Source organism: Equus przewalskii, chromosome 16, assembly GCF_037783145.1.
Source record: "Equus przewalskii isolate Varuska chromosome 16, EquPr2, whole genome shotgun sequence".
In the NCBI taxonomy this organism is placed as follows: Eukaryota; Metazoa; Chordata; class Mammalia; order Perissodactyla; family Equidae; genus Equus; species Equus przewalskii.
In genome coordinates this window covers 15532126-15551307 of record NC_091846.1, presented here as the reverse complement: position 1 = coordinate 15551307, position 19182 = coordinate 15532126, and the positions used below count along the sequence as shown (strand labels likewise).

At 38.2% G+C, this 19182-nt stretch overlaps 1 protein-coding gene across 4 annotated transcripts in view; it reads left to right on the top strand.

Annotated features, from left to right (window-relative positions):
- ALG5 (ALG5 dolichyl-phosphate beta-glucosyltransferase) overlaps positions 1 to 4969 on the top strand; it is a 42387-nt gene extending 37418 nt beyond the window's left edge. For all 4 annotated transcript variants that reach the window (XM_070578085.1, XM_008530720.2, XM_070578083.1 and 1 more), the window contains 2 exons: positions 2343 to 2428; positions 4763 to 4969. In XM_070578085.1, the coding sequence (XP_070434186.1) occupies positions 2343 to 2428; positions 4763 to 4878 (202 nt within the window). In that variant the 3' untranslated portion in view covers positions 4879 to 4969. The remainder of the gene's footprint in view (positions 1 to 2342; positions 2429 to 4762) is intronic.
- Positions 4970 to 19182: the final 14213 nt, after the last annotated feature.

The following is a 19182-nucleotide window of genomic DNA, read 5'->3' as shown; positions in this document are numbered from 1 at the left end:
TCGCCACCTTTTGGGCTGGTCGTTTTCACTAAAATGGGATCCCTCGGTCTCCTGCCTAGGAGATATGAGCCTGCCTGCCAGCATTCGCAGAATCTTTGGAGGAAAGGAGAATCTCATCTAGATTTCAGTGAGTCGTCCCATCTGCAACCCACCTGCACACCCACTTGCAGGCGTCATTTGAGGCTCTGATTTCTGAGCCTTTGGGCGTTCTGTGGCACCCCTTAACCTGCTTCTAGGCTTCTCCCCCTGCCATTGTCTACTTTCCCTAGTTACCACTTGTCCAACTACTTTCCAACTTTGAAATTTCCTCTTTTACTGCTATCATCTCCTCTTCTCTTTGTTCCTGTGTGTCTGTTCCATCCTTGTTTTAATTTCAGTGGAATTTCAGGAGTGAACGGTCGGGTACGTGTGTGTCTGCTGTGTTTCCCAGAGTCTCAGCGTGCCCTTTCTTCTACAGGAATACATCTGTTCGTGAGGTAACAGCTAGTCCAAGAGCTGAGTAACAAAAGAAAACACGGGGGCTCTGCCCTCCCCACACTTGCAAAAACACATGGAGGCATCTTACTGGAGAATAAGCCTTGTACTGCTTCTCCATAGTAGCATACAGTTCCGTGCAGAAGTACTTGGTATTTTAATTATAATCTTTGCTATGGTAACAGATTGGTCTCTTATAATACGGTGAAGTTTACTGCAATTTTTAAAAAATAAGCGTCTTCATTTCATCTAAAATGTTTAAGGGAAGAAAGATAGAGTAAAAAAAGTAATCATTTAGAAAACAAATAGCCCTTTAAGGGATTTTTTTAATATAAAGTAATGTCAATTAATCAGTGCTTTTTTCCTCCTTTCCTTTCATCATTCTTATGTTGTTTTGTGTCTTTGATAAGTCACTAAGCATATACTGATATTCTTAGAAAAACACTTAATAATCTTGTTCAGATTATTGAATATCATTAGAACTAACTCAGCCCATTAGGTAAATTTTTGTTTTTGTGTTAAAGGAGAGGGTTAAGCACAAGGCTTAATATTCAGATTATCTCCTTTCATGAGTGTCACAATTCTAGTTAACGGAAGTTTCACATAGTCCTTTTAAAAATACAAAGAACACTTTTGTAAATGGTTTATCATCTTAAGTAAATATTTTATTAGGATAAGAAAAAGCATTAAGTGTTTTAAAAAATAGTTTTCTCATTGAATTATCCAAATATTTGGGATTTAAACTAGTTGCATAACGGATGGTGGTGGTATTATGGCCAAGAAAACAAAACTCGCGAATTCAAGTTGTCTTGGATCAGGGAAATCAAACAGAAGTGGGTTTTAGGCATTTTCCTCTCTATGCTAATATTTTAAAACCAAGCCCTGAAAGTTTGAAGTGTGTTCCATGTAGTCTAGAAAGTGAGGGCCTGATGACTCAAGGATCAAAGCAGAACCGTGAAGGACTTGAGCACTTTTAGGGGCAGTTAAAGAGCATGAAGGTTAACAGGTAGTGCTGCTTCTCTTCCTGCGCTTGATGCCAGAGAAAGGAAGCAGCTGGTTCAGAGAACTTTGTAAACAGAGCCCAGGAAAACTTCTGAGTCAGGGAAAGCAGATTTGACCTAAACCGAGGGGCTGTGAGGAGGAAACCTTTCATAGGTAGAAGGAAGGATGACCGGGAATTGAGACTGGAGATGTTTTTAACGGTGTATGTTAGAAAGAGACAATATATCTACTTCCTCTGTATGTATTAGTTATGCCCAAAGAGCATTTCCGACCAGTCTAAACTGGCTTTTCACTTTCAACAGCTGCCAGTGCTGTATTGTCCACGATGGCACGGGGAAGGGCAAAGGAAAAGATGGGGCCCTAGGCACCCTGTTTTTAGAAAAGAACCCTTGATCCTTTGACAGTAGAATGTAATCAAGCAACTCTAAAGTGATTTAGAACATTCTCTCCAAGAGCTCCTCAGAGTTCCGCTTTATTAGCTCTCTGAATCAGTTGAAAATGCTGTCAGTTCTGTACCTTGAGCTAATTAAGGCTAGGATTGCAAACCATGGATCATGAAAATTTCCAGGATTAAATTTGCTCTTGGAGCCCAAGAGGCCATTTTTATCCTTGGGGTTTCTGAGTTGTGATAGAGACAGCATATTTCTCATTTAAATGTTATGCAATGACACACTAAATTATTTTATTTGCCTTGAAGCTCCTGAACTACTTACCTTTTATTTGACCTTATGTGAATCTGACCTTCAGTTTAACAGTATAAGCTTTACATCTGCCATGTAAGCTTCTTTAAAACCTGCCAAGGTAGAGATTTAATTACACTCTATTTGTCTTTTTAAAAATAAATATCAATATATATTCTATTTCAGGGCATTTGACGTAGAACTGCTTTACATAGCACAGTTCTTTAAAATTCCAATAGCAGAAATTGCTGTCAACTGGACTGAAATTGAAGGTGAGTATACTGTTTATGTTACAGCTGATCTTATGTGGGGGTGGGGGAGACGTCAGAAATACAGTTGCCCAATAAAGTCAGCTGGCTTTAATGCTCCCCCCTGCTCCCATCGGGCCTACTCAGCTGTCTTGACTCAGAGAGGCTGTTCCATAGAGAGTACTGCCTGCCTGCTGATCCCCTCCACCCTCCACCCGGCTCACTGCCTTCTCTTTTACTTCAGTCTCTTCTTGAGGTCTTCAGTAGGCCTACTGCTCTGCCCAAGAAATTCAATCAAACTTGCTACAGTAGACAAGATCACAGTAATCTGAGGCTAGAAATAAACTTTATTGTTTGCATCACCTTTTTTTTTTAGTATTGTATTACTCATTGGGTAATTTTAGTATTGTATTACTCATTGGATAATCATAACTCAGTGGGTATTGAGTACCTGCAAACCACTATGCAAAGCTAAATAAGGAATTATAGTTGTTTTTACTCCAAATGTCCACAATCCATTCACAGCCAATTTTTAACTGTATCTGTACATATGTTCAAAAAGATCTCTAAGATCTTTAATAATGTGAAGACGTAAAGATCTCTAAGATCTGTAATAATGTGAAATCTATCATAATTCTTTTGTGGGGCCTTCTAGTAGTGGCATGTGGGCTGCCTCAGTGTGGCCTGATGAGCGGTGCCATGTCCGCGCCCAGGATCCAAACCGGCGAAACCCTGGGTTGCTGCAGTGGAGCGCGCAAACTTAACCCCTCGGCCACGGGGCCAGCCCCTATCATAATTCTTAATAATTCCTGTTCAGAAAAGTGTAGACTACTCTGGCTGTATAGAATTTAAAACATATTCTAGTTTTCTCCTTTGCTTACTTTAGAATGAACCTATATCAGTTAACAGTGTGGGAACAGTTAACAATCATCTGGAGACTTTCAAAGTCACCTGTCCCCCAGGTGAGCATGGCCTCCTCTGGAAAGTCATTGTTGCAGTAAGCCATTATTGCTCTGTAACCTCAGATGTTTAGGGACAGAAAAAGATTAAGAACCGGTCTGGCAATCATACAAACTATACAGTCTAGAACGAATTTAAACCTCTTGGAGTCTTGCTGAATCGAATAGAGTTTACAGAAATTTAACTAATCTCCACAGTAGCAGTATGGATCAAAGGGGACTGGGAAGCAGGTAAAAGGATTGCTCAGACTTGTAGTGATCAACTCTGTTATCTGTCTGTGTTGATCTATGCCCAGCATAGACTCTATGGGAAGATGAAGTGGGGAAAAGTAAAAATGTGTTTCATATTTATATCATTTGCTCATTTGCATTTCAGAGATAGTTGTGTATTATTTTTCAATAACCAGCACTCAAAGAGTAGTTTTGTATTAGTTGTTCCCAGAACCCTCGGCCATATAGTCAGTCGCTCCTCCCTATTAGGGCCATCTGAAATTGTCACAGTTTAGATCCAAGTTTCATTTCACTTCAAGATGTTTTGTTTTTGCTGTTTTTAGAGAAACCACTCACTTCATCTTTGAAGATGTTTAATTCTTTTGTCCATGATTTAAACATAATTAAGGTGGATGTGTTAATTAACTTGATTGTGGTAATCATTTCACAGTGTATACGTACATCGAATCATCACATTGTATACTTTAAATAGATTTCAATTTTATTTGTCAATTAAACCTCAGTAAAGCTGGGGGGAAAAAGAAAGAAAAAGAGAAAGCAGCTGGAGCCCCAATGCTCCAATCTGGAAATTGTCAGTGATTAGTACTGATCTTGGCCATGTCACTTTACCAGCCAGCACCCCAGTTACCTGAACTGGGGGGAGTGGGGTGGAGCTCCACTTCCTACTAAAAAGAAATCCCTCGGGGTCAAAGCAAGGGCTTTTAAAACATGTTCAAGGAGGCAAATCTCATGTAGTCAACTGGGCTTGGCATGTTGCCATTTGGCAATCACAGCACAAGAAGATGGCCTAGCCAAGATGGTATTTATTTTAGCTGATTGAGAGTCTTTGATAGAATTAGAATAAAAATTGGATTTTTGTCTTGGACTTATCTCAAGATTATTAATCCATACTTGTATTATGTGTGGAGGTGTAGCTGATTCTCTGTAGTACATGAGAGACTGAAAAGCAGCGTGTAAAACGTGAAAATTTGTCCCCAAAAGTCATCTTTAAACGTACAGATGGAATTAAATGTTTAACATGCATACACACATAAATACATACATACATTAACAATATGAATAATAAGGTTACCAGAAGCTCACCAAGGTCATGTAGATTGACTTCTAAAATACTATTTTACACTGATATATTTTCTCCTGAGTTTATTTGTTTATTTTTAAATTGCAGGTTCTAAATTAGTTCCATTTTGGAGCTGGCTACAGATGGGCAAGGACCTGCTTTTTATACGACTTCGATATCTGACTGGGGCCTGGAGGCTTCAACAACCCAGGAAAGTGAATTAGCTTATTTGCCATCATTGATTGTGTTCTTATGCATCCGTGTCATATTATTTCATTTGCAATTAAAATTTTAAATAAAGCTGGAATAAACCTATGCCATTGTCTGCCTTTTGATAATGTTAAAGAATTAACTGCCGTAAGGAAAAATTTGTATACACCTTTAGGAACGACAACAAAAAAATGTTAAGGTGTTTGTAAACAAAATCAGATTTTCTTTTGCTTTAGCAATTTTGTTTATTTAGATTATTCTTATGATTCTGAGAAATACAGTCTTTAAACAGAAGACAGAAGCAATTATTCGTACTCTAAAGTGCCTGCATAATTCTCATGAACGTAAATAAAAAGCACAATCATATAACAGTGTTCAGAGATTTAAAAATAAAGTTAGCATGTATTTAAATATATACAAATTCATCGATATTAAACCCATATTTCAATCTATCAAACCCTAGGAAATTGTATGTTAAAGAAAGGATATAGACTTGTTCACAAAGGTATCCACTTTTTTATACAGTCTTACTTGTCTCCTTCCTAATTTTACTTACTTTTACTGCACTTACTCTCTTACCTCCTGTCAATCCTTCTCTCTTGAGTTCATGTTATTAGAAATTAGAAATTCTTTATTAAAAAGAAAGTTTCATAATATTAATAAATGTATTTACTTAGTAACATCAGAAGCCTGTGTTTTCAGATACTGTAAAGGCTAACAAAAAGTAATTATAAAATAATTGACCCCTAAAAATCAGAATTAGATTGTTTCTGATGTTTTAGAGAAGCAAACTAATCATAATAATACCTAACATTTATTGAGCGCTTACTCTGTGCCCACCACAGTTCTGAGCACTTAGTGTGTAATGACTCACCTAACTTAACAACAGCAGAGGGAACAGGCGCGACGTGGTTAGGTCCCCGATGTCCCAGAGCTAGGAAATAGTGGAGTCATGACTAGCCTATGTCGTCTGGATCCAGAGCCTCCATTTTTTACTGACTATGCTACTTCAGTTTCTGAAGGTATGAAAATCGGGGATAAGTAGAAAGATACAAGTACATTGAATATAACATTTTAAAGACAAGATTTAAGTGGAAAAGGAAATAGGCTAAAAATGACTCCTCTCCGGTAGTTTCAACAACAGTGATACTATCACATCTGCATTAGACAATAAGCTCCTTGAAAACAAATGATTTCTTACTCAAAATTAGTGTCCACGTATGCTCTTCGACATCCATCTTAGCAGCATGTTTTCAAGTACCATGTCTGACCAGGCAAGAGAAACGAGAAAAAATAAACAAATGGGACTACATCAAACTAAAGAGCTTCTGCACAGCAAAGGAAACGCATCAACAAAACGAAAAGACAACCTAACAATCGGGAGAAGATATTTGCGAACTGTATATCTGATAAGGGGTTAATATCCAAAATATATAAAGAACTCATACATCTCAACAACAAAAAAACTAACAACCCAATTAAAAAATGGGCAGAAGATCACCACATTTTTCCAAAGAAGATATACAGATGGCCAACAGGCACATGAAAAGATGTTCAACATCGCTAATTATTAGGGAAATGCAAATCAAAACTACAAACTGGTGCAGCCACTATGGAAAATGGTATGGAGATTCCTCAAAAAATTAAAGACTACCATACGACCCAGCTATTCCACTGCTGGGTATTTATCCAAAGGACATAAAAACCCAAATGCGTAGAGATATATGCACCCCTATGTTCATTGCAGCATTATTCACAATAGGCAAGACTTGGAAACAACCTGGGTGCCCACCAAGGGACGAATGGGTAAAGAAGATGTGGTATATATACACAATGGAATACTACTCAGCCATAAGAAATGAAATCCGGCCATTTGTGACAACATGGGAGGACCTTGAGGGTATCATGCTAAGCAAAATAAGTCAGAGGGAAAAAGTCAAATACCGTAAGATCTCACTCATAAATAGAAGATAAAAACAATGACAAACAAACACATACAAACAGAGATTGGATTGGTGGTTACCAGAGGGGAAGAGAGGAGGGAGGAGGGTGAAAGGGGTGATTTGTACGTGCCTGTGGTGATGATGGTAATTAGTCATGGGTGAACATGATGTAATCTACACAGACATCAAAATATAATGATGTACACCTGAAATTTATATAATGTTATAAACCAATGTTACCTCAATAAAAATAAAAACAATATCTAAAAAAAGTTAATGTCCCCAGCACAATGCTTAGCATGTAGTAAACACTTAATACCATAATTTAGATTATTATCTACTAAAAGGATCAGCCTCTTAGTGGTAGCTAGTAGATTTGGAATCAGTCACCAGTCTTTGTCCTGTCTTGGCTAGTCCATAGAGAAGCAGCTTAGCCCTCAGGTAATACAAACTTCCTTTACTACCAGGGTTTGAGAGCATTTAAGTCACTTAAATGAATGGAAAAGGCGAGGTTTATGCAAGTAGAAGTGACAGACAGCAAATAGAATAATGACCATGAGCATATACAACAATTTCAGGATAAGCCTTGAACCAAAAATAAGATCCCTAATGAAACTATAATAAGACAAAGTATGTACTGTTCTTTGTAAGCTAGTAATAAAAATGTGTATTTGAAGCGTAATAGGAATTTTGAGGGAAAGTGTCAATACTTTATACGTAGTTCATCCATGAACACTATTAAGAAAGGTTTGATATCCTTGATGCTAATTTACCTTTCTAGGCACAGCTTCACCTAGCTAAAAGCACAGTATAGAATCTGAGGCACTCAGTAAGAGAAAAATGTAGTTTAAATTGATAACATTACAGAAATTTTCTTTATTTGAAACTCATCCAGGATCACTTGCTGTAGTAATAGAGTGCTCTACGTGTGCAAGCAAAACAGATCCCGGCGCCACCCTCTGAGGACTTTGCATTTCAAGGGCGTGATGCCTACAAATCTCACCTGTAGAACCACATGCCTAGAAGCATTCAGCCTGTCGTCAACTTAGAAGCGGGTTTCATTCAAGCCAGCTTGTAAATCAGTTGTTTGAAACTCAGAAGGCGTTTTCCCTTAGAAATAATGTTGGAAAGGATGGTTACGTCCTTAGAACAGTCTAAAACACGTATAACGTGTCTGTAATATACCTAAACTACTCTGTACTGGTCTGCAGTAAAACCTAACCATGTTTTGCAACAGTATTTCTGTGGAAAAATTGTTTTCCATTTTCTAAGTGGGAATGCCAGGGAACTATCTCTACCCTGGCGTCTATCTCTAGGAATCCCAGTGAAAACTCAGGCACATCAGCAGTGGGTTTAAACCTCATTGTGACCTCTGCGGAGACTGCAGGCAACTTCCCCCACCAGGGAGAGTCTGCTGGGGGAGAGCAAGGGCTCCAGCCATCATCAATGGCAGTGTGAGAGTCAGGGAAACCTGCTTCCAGTGCCACATCAAAAGGGCAGACAGTCCTATAGAAAGGACTGGGAGCAGAGAGAGGACCAAGAATGACAGCAGCGGTCCTTGTCTGGGTAGCATCACAATGCACCTCAGAAATACTCCTAGGAAAAGGAAGGTACATATACTATTTCTCTGACCCATGAATGTCTACAGTGACAAGATGTACCTGTATGTGTGTGTGTGTGTGTGTGTGTGATGAAGATGGAGGGTAGGTCATTGTCAGTGCAACTCACTCTACTATCAGAGCACGGATGGTAAAACCTAGGCCCGAAAAGCCATCATGCCCACAAAACACCCCCCAACCATCCAGTGGTATAAATTTAAATTCAAATCCTCCACAATAAAATTAAAGAGAAAGTACAAGTCATTAAAGTAAGAATACATATGCTGTCAGGTCTTTAGAATATATTTTATATATCATTTATTTCTTCCATCATTCACTCAGTGAGTACATGGTGAATGCTGAACTTCCAAGCATCTCTGGATGGATTTACTACCCTGTTACGAGGAAATCAATAGCAGCCCTGCATTAAAAGGTGTCTGTCCTCAAATAGTCTACTTAAAAAAGAAAATGCGATACGTTTATATAACAATTCAAATAATGTAAAATCAAGGAGCCAGATATATTATAAGGATAGATAAATCTTTGCAGTTCAAAATTAGGAAAACTTTCCATAAATTCATATATTTCTATGGGACTCTCCATGTACAGTGTACAACTTCAATGAAAGTAGAATCACCTCCATCTGGGGAGACAGTTTACATCCTCTCAGTTCCTTTTGGTCTTTGTCATTCTTCTCAAATAAACTTAGAAGAGCAGTCCTATTCATTTATATTTTGCACTGTATTCCTTGAGATCTAAAGAAATATTTTCTCAGGAATTTTAGTCGAAGGGCCAGCTAAATCAGAATAATTATACCATGACAAAAAAATGAAAGTAAGGACGACTCTGACTTCTGGGAAGATGGAGTAAATGTACTTTTCCCTATCCTTCTTGCTAAGTACAACTAAAACCCCTGGACATTATACATAAAACAACCATAGGTAGACTTTGAAAGGTGCAAACAAGGCAGACTGTCTAGGGACTGCCATGATGGTGGGCTCCTTGGCTTTTCTTTTCATCTCATGTATCTCAGACTTGGAGCTGAAACCAGCAACCTAAAAATGCCAATGGGCACAGACGAAAAAGGAGCCCCAACAAATGCCTCTCTCCCTTGCTAAAGGACCAAGAAAGGGGCAGAAAACCTCTAGACAATAAGTGCTCTACTCCAACCAAACACTATGGAAAAAATGATGCCCTGGCCCCTGCTGACAACACCAAAGGCCAAGTGGGGAACCTAGACTCATACCCTCACGAGGCTGTAAGAAGGCACTTAAACACCCTTACCAGGTGTTGTCAGAGAAGACCAAGTAGAGAGCAGGGCCTCATCCTTACCAGCCAGTAATGAGTCCTCTACATCATGACACCAGTGCAGGTCACCAGGGGAGCCTGCACTTCCATTCCCACCCTGCAGTAACAAGCTGCTTCACCCACTCCCCGCTGGGATGGTGTCAGAGGAGGCTTGTTTCCTCTGGTGGCCCAGCAGTAATGAGTCCACCCCCACTAGAGTGACAGTAAAGACCATGTAGTAAGCCAGAACTCCTACCCCTGCCCAACAGTAATAAGTAGTCCTCCTTCCCCTTGGTGTCGATAGAGGCCAAGTAGGGAAATGTACTTACAGCTCCATTGGCAATATAACAAGAGAGCACTCTCCCTTCCTCTGCTGGAGCAGTGTCGGTAAACGTCAACTAAAACAAAAGGCTTAATAAGATCCAGAGTGTCAGAACAAAATTTTAAAATGTCCAGGTTTCAAAAGAAAATCATTCATCACAGCAAGAACGAGAAAAAGCACAACTTGAATGAAAAAAGACAATCAATAGATGCCAACACTGAGATTTCAGAGATGTTAGAATTATCTGACAAGGATTTTAAAGCAACCAACAGAAAAATGCTTCAATGCAATTACAAACATGCTTGAAGGGAATGAAAAAACAGAAGCCTCAGCAAAGAAGTAGAAAGTATTAGGAAAGTAAAAGAAGATATCAAGAAGAACCAAATAGAAATTTTAAAACTGAAAAATAAAATAACTGAAATTAAAACCTCAGTGGATCAGCTCAACAGTAGAACGGAGGTGACAAAGGAAAGAATCAGTAAACTGAAGGATAGGACAATAGAAATTACTCAATCTGATCAAGAGAGAAAACAGAATGAAAAAAAGCCTCGGGAACCTGTGAAACTATAAAAAGATCTAACATTTGTATCATCAGAGTCCCTGGAAGGGCTGAAAAAGTGCTTGAAGAAATAATGGCTTAAAACTCCTTAAACTTGGCAAGAGACGTAAACCTATAGTTTCAGAGTCCTTACAGGATAAACCCAAAGAAATCCACACCAAAACACATCATAATTAAACTTGTGAAAACTAAAGACAGAAAAAATCTTGAAAGCCATCAGGAAAAAATGACACACCTACAGAGGGAAAAAAAATCAGAATAACAATGAATTTACCATCAGAAACCACGGAGGTTGGAGGGCATGGCATAATATTTTTCAAATGTTAAAAGAAAGGAACTGTCAATGTAAAATCTTATACTTAGCAAAAAACTCTTTCAAGTATAAAGCGGAAATCAAAACAATCTCAGATGAAGGAAAGCTTAGAGGATTTGACACTCACAGACCTACCCTAAAATAACAGCTAAACAAAGTTCTCTAAACAGAAAGAAAACATTAAAAGCAGGAACATGGGGAAGGAAGAAAGCATATGGTAAGCAAAATATTGCTAAATACAAAAAACCTTCCTTCCCTTCTAGAGTTTTAATTTTATGTTTGATGGTAGAAGTAAATACTATGACACTGTCTGAGGTGGTTCTAAATATATGTAGAGGAATATATAGGACAATTATACTATAAATGAAGGAGAGTAAAGGGAGAAAAACCAGAGCAACTAAAGCAATCACTAAAAAACTGTACAAAGAGATATACTCAAAAATACTATAAATAAATCAAAATGGAATTCAAAAAGTTGTTCGAGTAACCCAGAGGATGGCAGAAAAAGAAAACAGAAAAACAAAAAACAGAACATCCATACAAAAAAAATATGTAATAGCGGACAAGCCCTGACATATCAATAATATGTTACATTCAACGTAAATGGTCTAAATTCAACACGTGAAAGACAGATTGGCAGACAGGATTTAAAAACGTGACCCAACTATATGCTGTCTACAACAAAGTCACTACAAACATAACCATATAGACAGGTTGAAAGTGAAAGATGGAAAAATATATATCATACGAACCTTAATAAAAGGAAAGCAAGAGCAGCTATCATATCAGATAAAGTAGGATTTCAATCAAAGAAAAATACCAGAAGCAAAAAGGAACATTATATAATAATAAAAAAGATTCAATCCACCAAGAAGACATAGAAATCTTCAATGTGTACATCCCAAACAACAAAGCTGCAAAATATGTGAAGCAAAAACTGATAGAATTGCAAGGAGAAATAGACAAAGTATAATCAGATGCCTCAATACTCCTCTCTTAACAAAAGATTTCTTTAAAAACTATACAGAAAATCAGCAAGACTATAGAAAATAAGGCCATCAACTAACAGGATCTAATAGACGTTTATAGAAAACTCTACCCAACAACAGCAGAATATACATTCTTTTCAAATGCCCATAGAACATATATCAAGATAGATCATCTCTTGGACCATAAAACAAACCTCAACAAATTAAAAAGAACTGAAATCATGCAGAACGTGCTCTCCAACCACAAGAAAATCAAACTAGAAGTCAATAACAGAAACATAACAGAAAAATCTCCATCCAATAACTTGGAAACTAAACATCACACTTTTAAACAGTCCGTGGGCCAAAGAGGAAATTTCAAGGGAAATTTTAAAAAATATATTGAATTAAAATAAAAAATAGAACATATCAAAATTTGTGGAACACACCAGAAGCAGTGCTGAAAGGGAAATTTATGGCACTAAATGCATACACTAGAAAAGAGGAAAAGTCTGTATCTGCAGATGACATGATTGTCTACATAGAAAATCCCAGGGAACCCAAAAAAAACCCCTCCTAGAACTAATAAATGAATTCAGCAAGGTCACAGGGTACAAGATAGACACACAAATATCAATTATATTTTCATATACTAGCAACGAACACATGGACACAAAGTAAAAATGTAATATCATTTACATTCAATCAAAATAATTAAATACTTAGGTGTAAATCTAATAAAACATGTACAAGACATATATGCAGAAAACTACACAATGCTGATGAAAGACATCAAAGAAGATCTAAATAAATGGAGAGACATATACCATGTTCATGGATTGGAAGACTTAACATAGTAAAGATGTCAATTCTCCCCAAATTGTTACACAGGTTTAACACAATTCCTATGAAAATCACAGCAAGATTTTCAGAAGATGTAGACAAGATTACTCTAAAATTTATATAGAAAGATAAAGGAACTAGAATAACTAAAATAATTTTGAAAAAGAAAAATAAAGTAGAAGGAATCAATCTATCTGACTTCAAAACTTATTATAGAGCTACAATAATCAAGACTGTGTAGTATGGTGGAGGAATAGACACATAGATTGATGAAACAGAGCAGAGAACACTTGGGCCATACAAATACGCCCAACTGATTTTTGACAAATGTGCAAAAGCAGTTCAGTGAAGGAAAGACAGTCTTTTCTACAAATGGTGGTGGTGCAATGGACATCCATGGGCAAAAAGTGAACCTCAGCCTAACTCTCACACCTTACACAAAACTTAACTCAAAATGGATCACAGGCTTAAATGCAAAGGGAACTGTTTAAGAAGAAAAACATAAGAAAAAAATGGCATCTAGAGCCAGACAAAGAGTTCTTCGACTTTACACCAAAGGCACAATCAATAAAAGGAAAAATTGATGAACTGGACTTCAAAATTAAGACCTCTTGCTCTACAAAAGACTTTGTTAGAGGATGAAAAGACTAATTACAAAGTGGGAGAAAATACTCAAAAACCACATATCCAACAAAGGACTAGTATCTCAAATATATAAAGATCTCTTAAAACTCAACAGTAAAAAAATAAACATTCTAATTAGAAAATGGGCAAAAGCACGAAGAGCTATTTATCAGAGAAGATATATGGATGAAAAATGAGCACATGAAAAGATGTTCAACATCTTTAGCCATTAGGGAAATGCATATTAAAATCACAATGAGCTATCACTGTACACCTATGAGAATGACTAAAACAAAAAATAGTGATAACACCAAATGCTGGTGAGGATGCAGCCACACCAGATTGCACACACATTGCTGGTGGGCACGTAAAATGGTACAGCCACTCTGGCAAACATTTTGGCAGTTTCTTAAAAAACTAAACATGCAACTACCATGGCACCAGCAACTGCACTCCTGGGCATTTATTTCAGAGAAATGAAGACTTATGTTCACACAAAAAATGTGTATATGAATGTTTATAGCAGCTTTATTCATAATAGCCAAAAGCTGGCAACAACTCAGAAGTCCTCCTACAGGTGAATGGTTAAACAAACTGTGGGACATCCACACCACGCTCTGCTACGCAGCAATAAAAATGAGCCGACTATAGATCCGCGCAAGAACCTGGGTTAATCTCCAGAGAATTATGCTGAGTGAAAAAAAAGGATACGTACTGTACGATTCTATTTATAAAACAGTCTTGAAATGACAAATTTATAGAAATGGAAAACATATTAGTAGTTGAGGAGAGGGTTGGGGTGGGGAGGAAGTGGGTGTGGCTGTAAAAGGGCGTCATGAGGAACCCCGTGGTGATGGACATGTTCTGTCTTTCAACTGTATCAGTGTCAGTATCCTGGTTGTGATGTTGCCCCATAGTTTTGCAGGACTTTACCACTGGGAGAACTGGGTAAAGGGTACACAAGATCTTTCTGTAGTATTTCTTACAACTGCTTGTGAATCTACAAGTCAAAATAAAAAGTTTATTTTTAAAAAAAGGACAGAAAGAGTTTTTCTTTTTTCTACTGCTGCTATTACCACTATCAGCTACTGCTGCAGCAACTACTAGTTTTGTTTCACGATTTTTTTTTTTTAATGTCCAGAGATGCTTTTAACTCAAAATGTAAAAGTCCTAGTCTTTTATGGTAAAAATGAGTCTTGAACATTGAAATAGGCCTTGCGATCCCCTAGAAACTCTTCTGGCATCGCAGTTGGGGAGCTGTGACCCACTGTTGGAGAATCCATAAGCTAAGGATGCAACTAGTACCCACCTTGTCCTTTTTTAAAAGAAACGACATATTTGCAGAATCTGCCAAATGCAAGCCCAAATCAGGTGACAGCTTGTCCTACTAAAGTAGGCAGTGTAAGATTCTGACCCATTAATGTTTTCAACTATGATTACTTTTCTCTTCCCACAGGCCAATTATATAAAGAGAAAAATGAATTGAGACTTTCAAATTTAAAACCATCAGTTTAGGGGGCCGGCCCTGTGGTCAAGTGGTTAAGTTCGCATGCTCCACTTCTGCAGCTGGGGGCTTCGCCGGTTTGGATCCTGGGCATGGACCTACACACCGCCCATCAAGCCATGCTGTGGGGCATCCCACATAAAGGAACTAGAATGGCCTACAACTACGATATATAACTATGTGCTGGAGCTTTGGGGAGAAAAAAAAAAAAGAGAGAGGAAGGTTGGCAACAGGTGTTAGCTCAGGGCCAATCTTCCCACCAAGGAAAAAAAAACACAGCATACCTTAAAAAAAATAAATAAAATAAAACCATCAGTTTAGTCAAGTCTCATACAATTTTTTAAATTTCTCTAATATCTGCAAATTTACCTTTTCTGATAGTTAATAAGTGCACGATAGTTGAGTTTTAGCAGCAATTACATCTCATTCATTTTTTAAAGATTATCATTGTGCAAAAGATACTTCAACAACAATAGAACCTTATTTCTATTTCTTATAGGAAATATATGTTAGAAAATTTAATTTCATTAAAAATGTGGTTTCTTGGGCATTATTTTTCCCTCTGGACAGGCAATTGATGTGGCTGGAAACCGTTTGGATGAGTCAGGAGACTTTTCCCAGTGATGAAAGCTGCGTCCACCTCAGTTTTCTTACCTATGAGGTGGTAAGACAGAGAGAACACCAGAGCTGCCTCCCCACAGGGTTACTGTGAGAACCACATGAAATAATACGAGGTTAAGCATTGAAAACTACAATTTTATGAAAATGTAAGATAACTTATATGTACATATAGGAAAGAATATTTTTGTATTTGGTAAATGCAGAATATTATCTTATGTTTTATTGGTTTGTTTATGACCTGCCTTATTCTAAAGGTAACTTTATTCTAAAAGATCTTATTTCTCTACCCAAACTTCTCTCTCAAAGAAGAAAGCAAAAACTAATGGATCTGTTTTCTTCTAATGCTTAACTATTTTCAATAAAGGCCTTAAAAGTAGACCTAAGGCTCACTAAATAATATGCGAAGACAGCAGCCCACTATTAAGGACCAAAAATGATTAAGTTTTACTGGTCAAGCATTTAAGATTCTGGATGAATATGAAACATTTGTACAGAAAATGCTTTGAGAGATATTATTTTATTCTCATGTAAACCGTTTTGAATATCTCTTTAATTTCTCCTAGAATTCACTCTGCCAGAAGTCATCTATAAATTAAGGTAAATTGAAGAGCAATGTATGGATCAAAGAGTATCAGCTTTATTAGCCCTGATAAAGAAGAGAAGGCCACACAGAATGGCAAAAAGTCAACGTATTAATCACTAACAAATAACTAGGGAGAAATCTGCATCTTTCAGCCAGGCAGCAAACAGGCAGGGGTCTTGCTGGTCTAATGGCCTCAGCCTGTCCTTCAAAGGAAGGGGAGAGACTGTTTCCAATCAACTGAATCAAGGGCAAAAACTTGACTTTAAACTAAGGGTTTTTGGTTTTGTTTTTGTTTTACTGAGGAAGATTCGCCCTGAGCTAACATCTGCTGCCAACCTTCCTCTTTTTGTATGTGAGCCACAACCACAGCATGGCTACTGAGAGGTGAGTGGTGTAGGTCTGCACCCAAAACTGAACCCAGGGCCACCAAAGCAGAGTCCGCGGAACTTAACCACTAAGCCACTGGGGCTGGCACAAATTAAGGGTTTTAAACTAAGGGTTTTCCCATTGCTATGGATTGAATGTTTTTGTCCCCCCAACATTCACATGTTGAAACCCTAACCCCCAGTGGGATGGCATTAGGAGGTGGGGCCTTTGGGGATAATCAGGTTTAGATGAGGTCATGAGGGTGGAGCCCCAGTGATGGGATTGGTGCCCTTATAATAAAAGAAAGAGAGTAGAGCTTGTTCTCTCAGCTGTGTGAGGATACAATGAGAAGGGGGCCATCTGGAAACCAGGAAGCGGGCCCTCACCAGACACTGAATCTGCCAGCACCTTGATCTTGGACTTCCAGCCTCCAGAACTGCGAGAAATAACCCTCTGTTGTTTAAAGTCCCCTGGTCTATGCTATCTTGTTATAGTCCCTGATCTGACTAAGACACCCGGTATTAGTAGTGACCCCCAACTATAATTCCATGATACCCTAGGATGTTGCCTTTTATTTCAGAAAGTATTGCACAGTTCCAAAATCAAAATTAAATTTATCTTTATCTCAAAAGCAAAGGTCTGCAGTCAAAAACAATGGGAGCCCATTTAGTTCTTTGGGGATCAGATATCACAAAATCAAGCAACCCTCATAACGCACAAAAAGTATATAGAAATAAAGTTTAAATTAAAAAGTCATTATAACTGCGTTCAAGTTTGTGTCACATGTACCATCAAATAATTAAATCCCACATAAAAATAAGAATAAAGCTTAATCTCATCCTTACTGTGGAGGTAAGTTTTGTGGATCATATTGCTCTCTCTCTTCAGGTCCTTTAATATGCCTGCCACTTCCCCAAAATGACCACAAAGCACCCCCGACTTCACTCCCCACTACACACACACACACACACACACACACACACACACATTTCTGTTAGTTTTCCAAAAAGACCAGAGGCAGGCATTGCTTTCTCCTGCACTGGTACGCCCTTGGAATAAAAAAAAAGCCTGGTGTGAATCCAAGCCCAAGATCTGTTACTCTGTCCTCTTCTTCCACGCCTAATCAATCTTCATACACTGAACAAGCACTTCATGAGCACTTACTATATACCAGGCGTTGTTTTAGGTTTTGTGAATAAACAAGAGCAAAATCAGATAGACTCCTCATTCTTTTAGGTATTACAGGTAATTGAAGGAGACAGGCATTAATCAAGTAATTAAATAGGAGTCGACTGGGAACAATGATGTTGCTTATGAATGAGAGATACACGGTCCTCTAAGATTACAAAACAGAGGGTCTGACCAAGTCAGAGAGGAGCAAGAAGGCTTCTCTAGGATATGACACTTGCACTGAGATCTGGAGGAAAGTGGGTGTTAATGAGGCAAGGAGGGGAAGGAGGAGCCCAATGATGAAGCCCAAGTGAAACTTGAATTGGGAATTAATCATGGTTGAATAATTCCTGCCATTTAATTAAGTAGAATTTTTCTGTTCTTCATTTCATCCATGCTGCATTCATTCATCTATTCATTTAATTTACTCAAAAAGTTCATGGGTTTCTTAAAAGCAGCAGAGGCATCAAGAATGAGGATCAGAGGCTTACCCCATGGCTGAGTGATTAAAGTTCTGCACATTCCACTTCAGTGGCCCGGGTTCGTGGGTTTGGATCCTGAGTGTGGACCTGCTCCACTCATCAGCCATGCTGTGGAGGCATCCCACATACAACACAGAGGAAGATTGCCACAGATGTTAGCTCAGGACTAATCTTTCTCAAGGAAAAAAAAAAAAAAAAACGGGAGAGGGAGGAGATTGGCAACGGATGTTAGCTCAGGGCCAATCTTCTTCACACTCACACACAAAAAAAGAATGAGGATCAAATATGATACCAAGTACAGGCAACAAAAGCAAAAAGAGACAAATGGGACTACACCAAGCTTAAAACTTCAAAGGAAACAATCAACAGACTATAAAGGCAACCTATGGAATGGTAGAAAATATTTTCTTTTTGTTTTAAATTAATTAATTTATTTTTGAGGAAGATTAGCCCTGAGCTAACATCTGCTGCCAATCCTCCTCTTTCTGCTGAGGAAGACTGGCCCTGAGCTCACATCTGTGCCCATCTTTCTCCACTTTTTATGTGGGACGCCTACCACAGCATGGCTTTGCCAAACGGTGCCACGTCTGCAGCCGGGATTCGAACAAGCGAACCCCGGGCCGCCGAAGCAGAACGTGCAAACTTAACTGCCGGGCCGGCCCCTGGAGAATATATTTTCAAGTCACATATCTGATAAGGGGTTAATATCTAGCACATATAAGGAACTCCTACAACAACTAAACGACAACAAAAACAAATAACCTGATTAAAAAAATGGGCAAAGGTCTTGAACAAACAATTCTCCAAAGAAGATACACAAATGGCCAACAAGCATATGAAAATATGTTCAATATCACCAATAGTAAGAGCAATACAAATCAAAACCACAATGAGATATCAAGTCACACCCATCAGGATGGTCTCTATCAAAAGAGCAGAAAATGACAAGTGTTGGCGAGAACGCAGAGAAATTCGAACCCTTGTGCACTGTTGGTGGGGCTGTAAAATGGTGCAGTCACAAGGAAAACAATATGGAAGTTCCTCAAAAAACTAAAAATACAGCTACCGTATGATCCAGCAGTCCCACTTCTAGGTATAGATCCAAAAGAATTCAAAGCAGGATCTCAAAGAGATA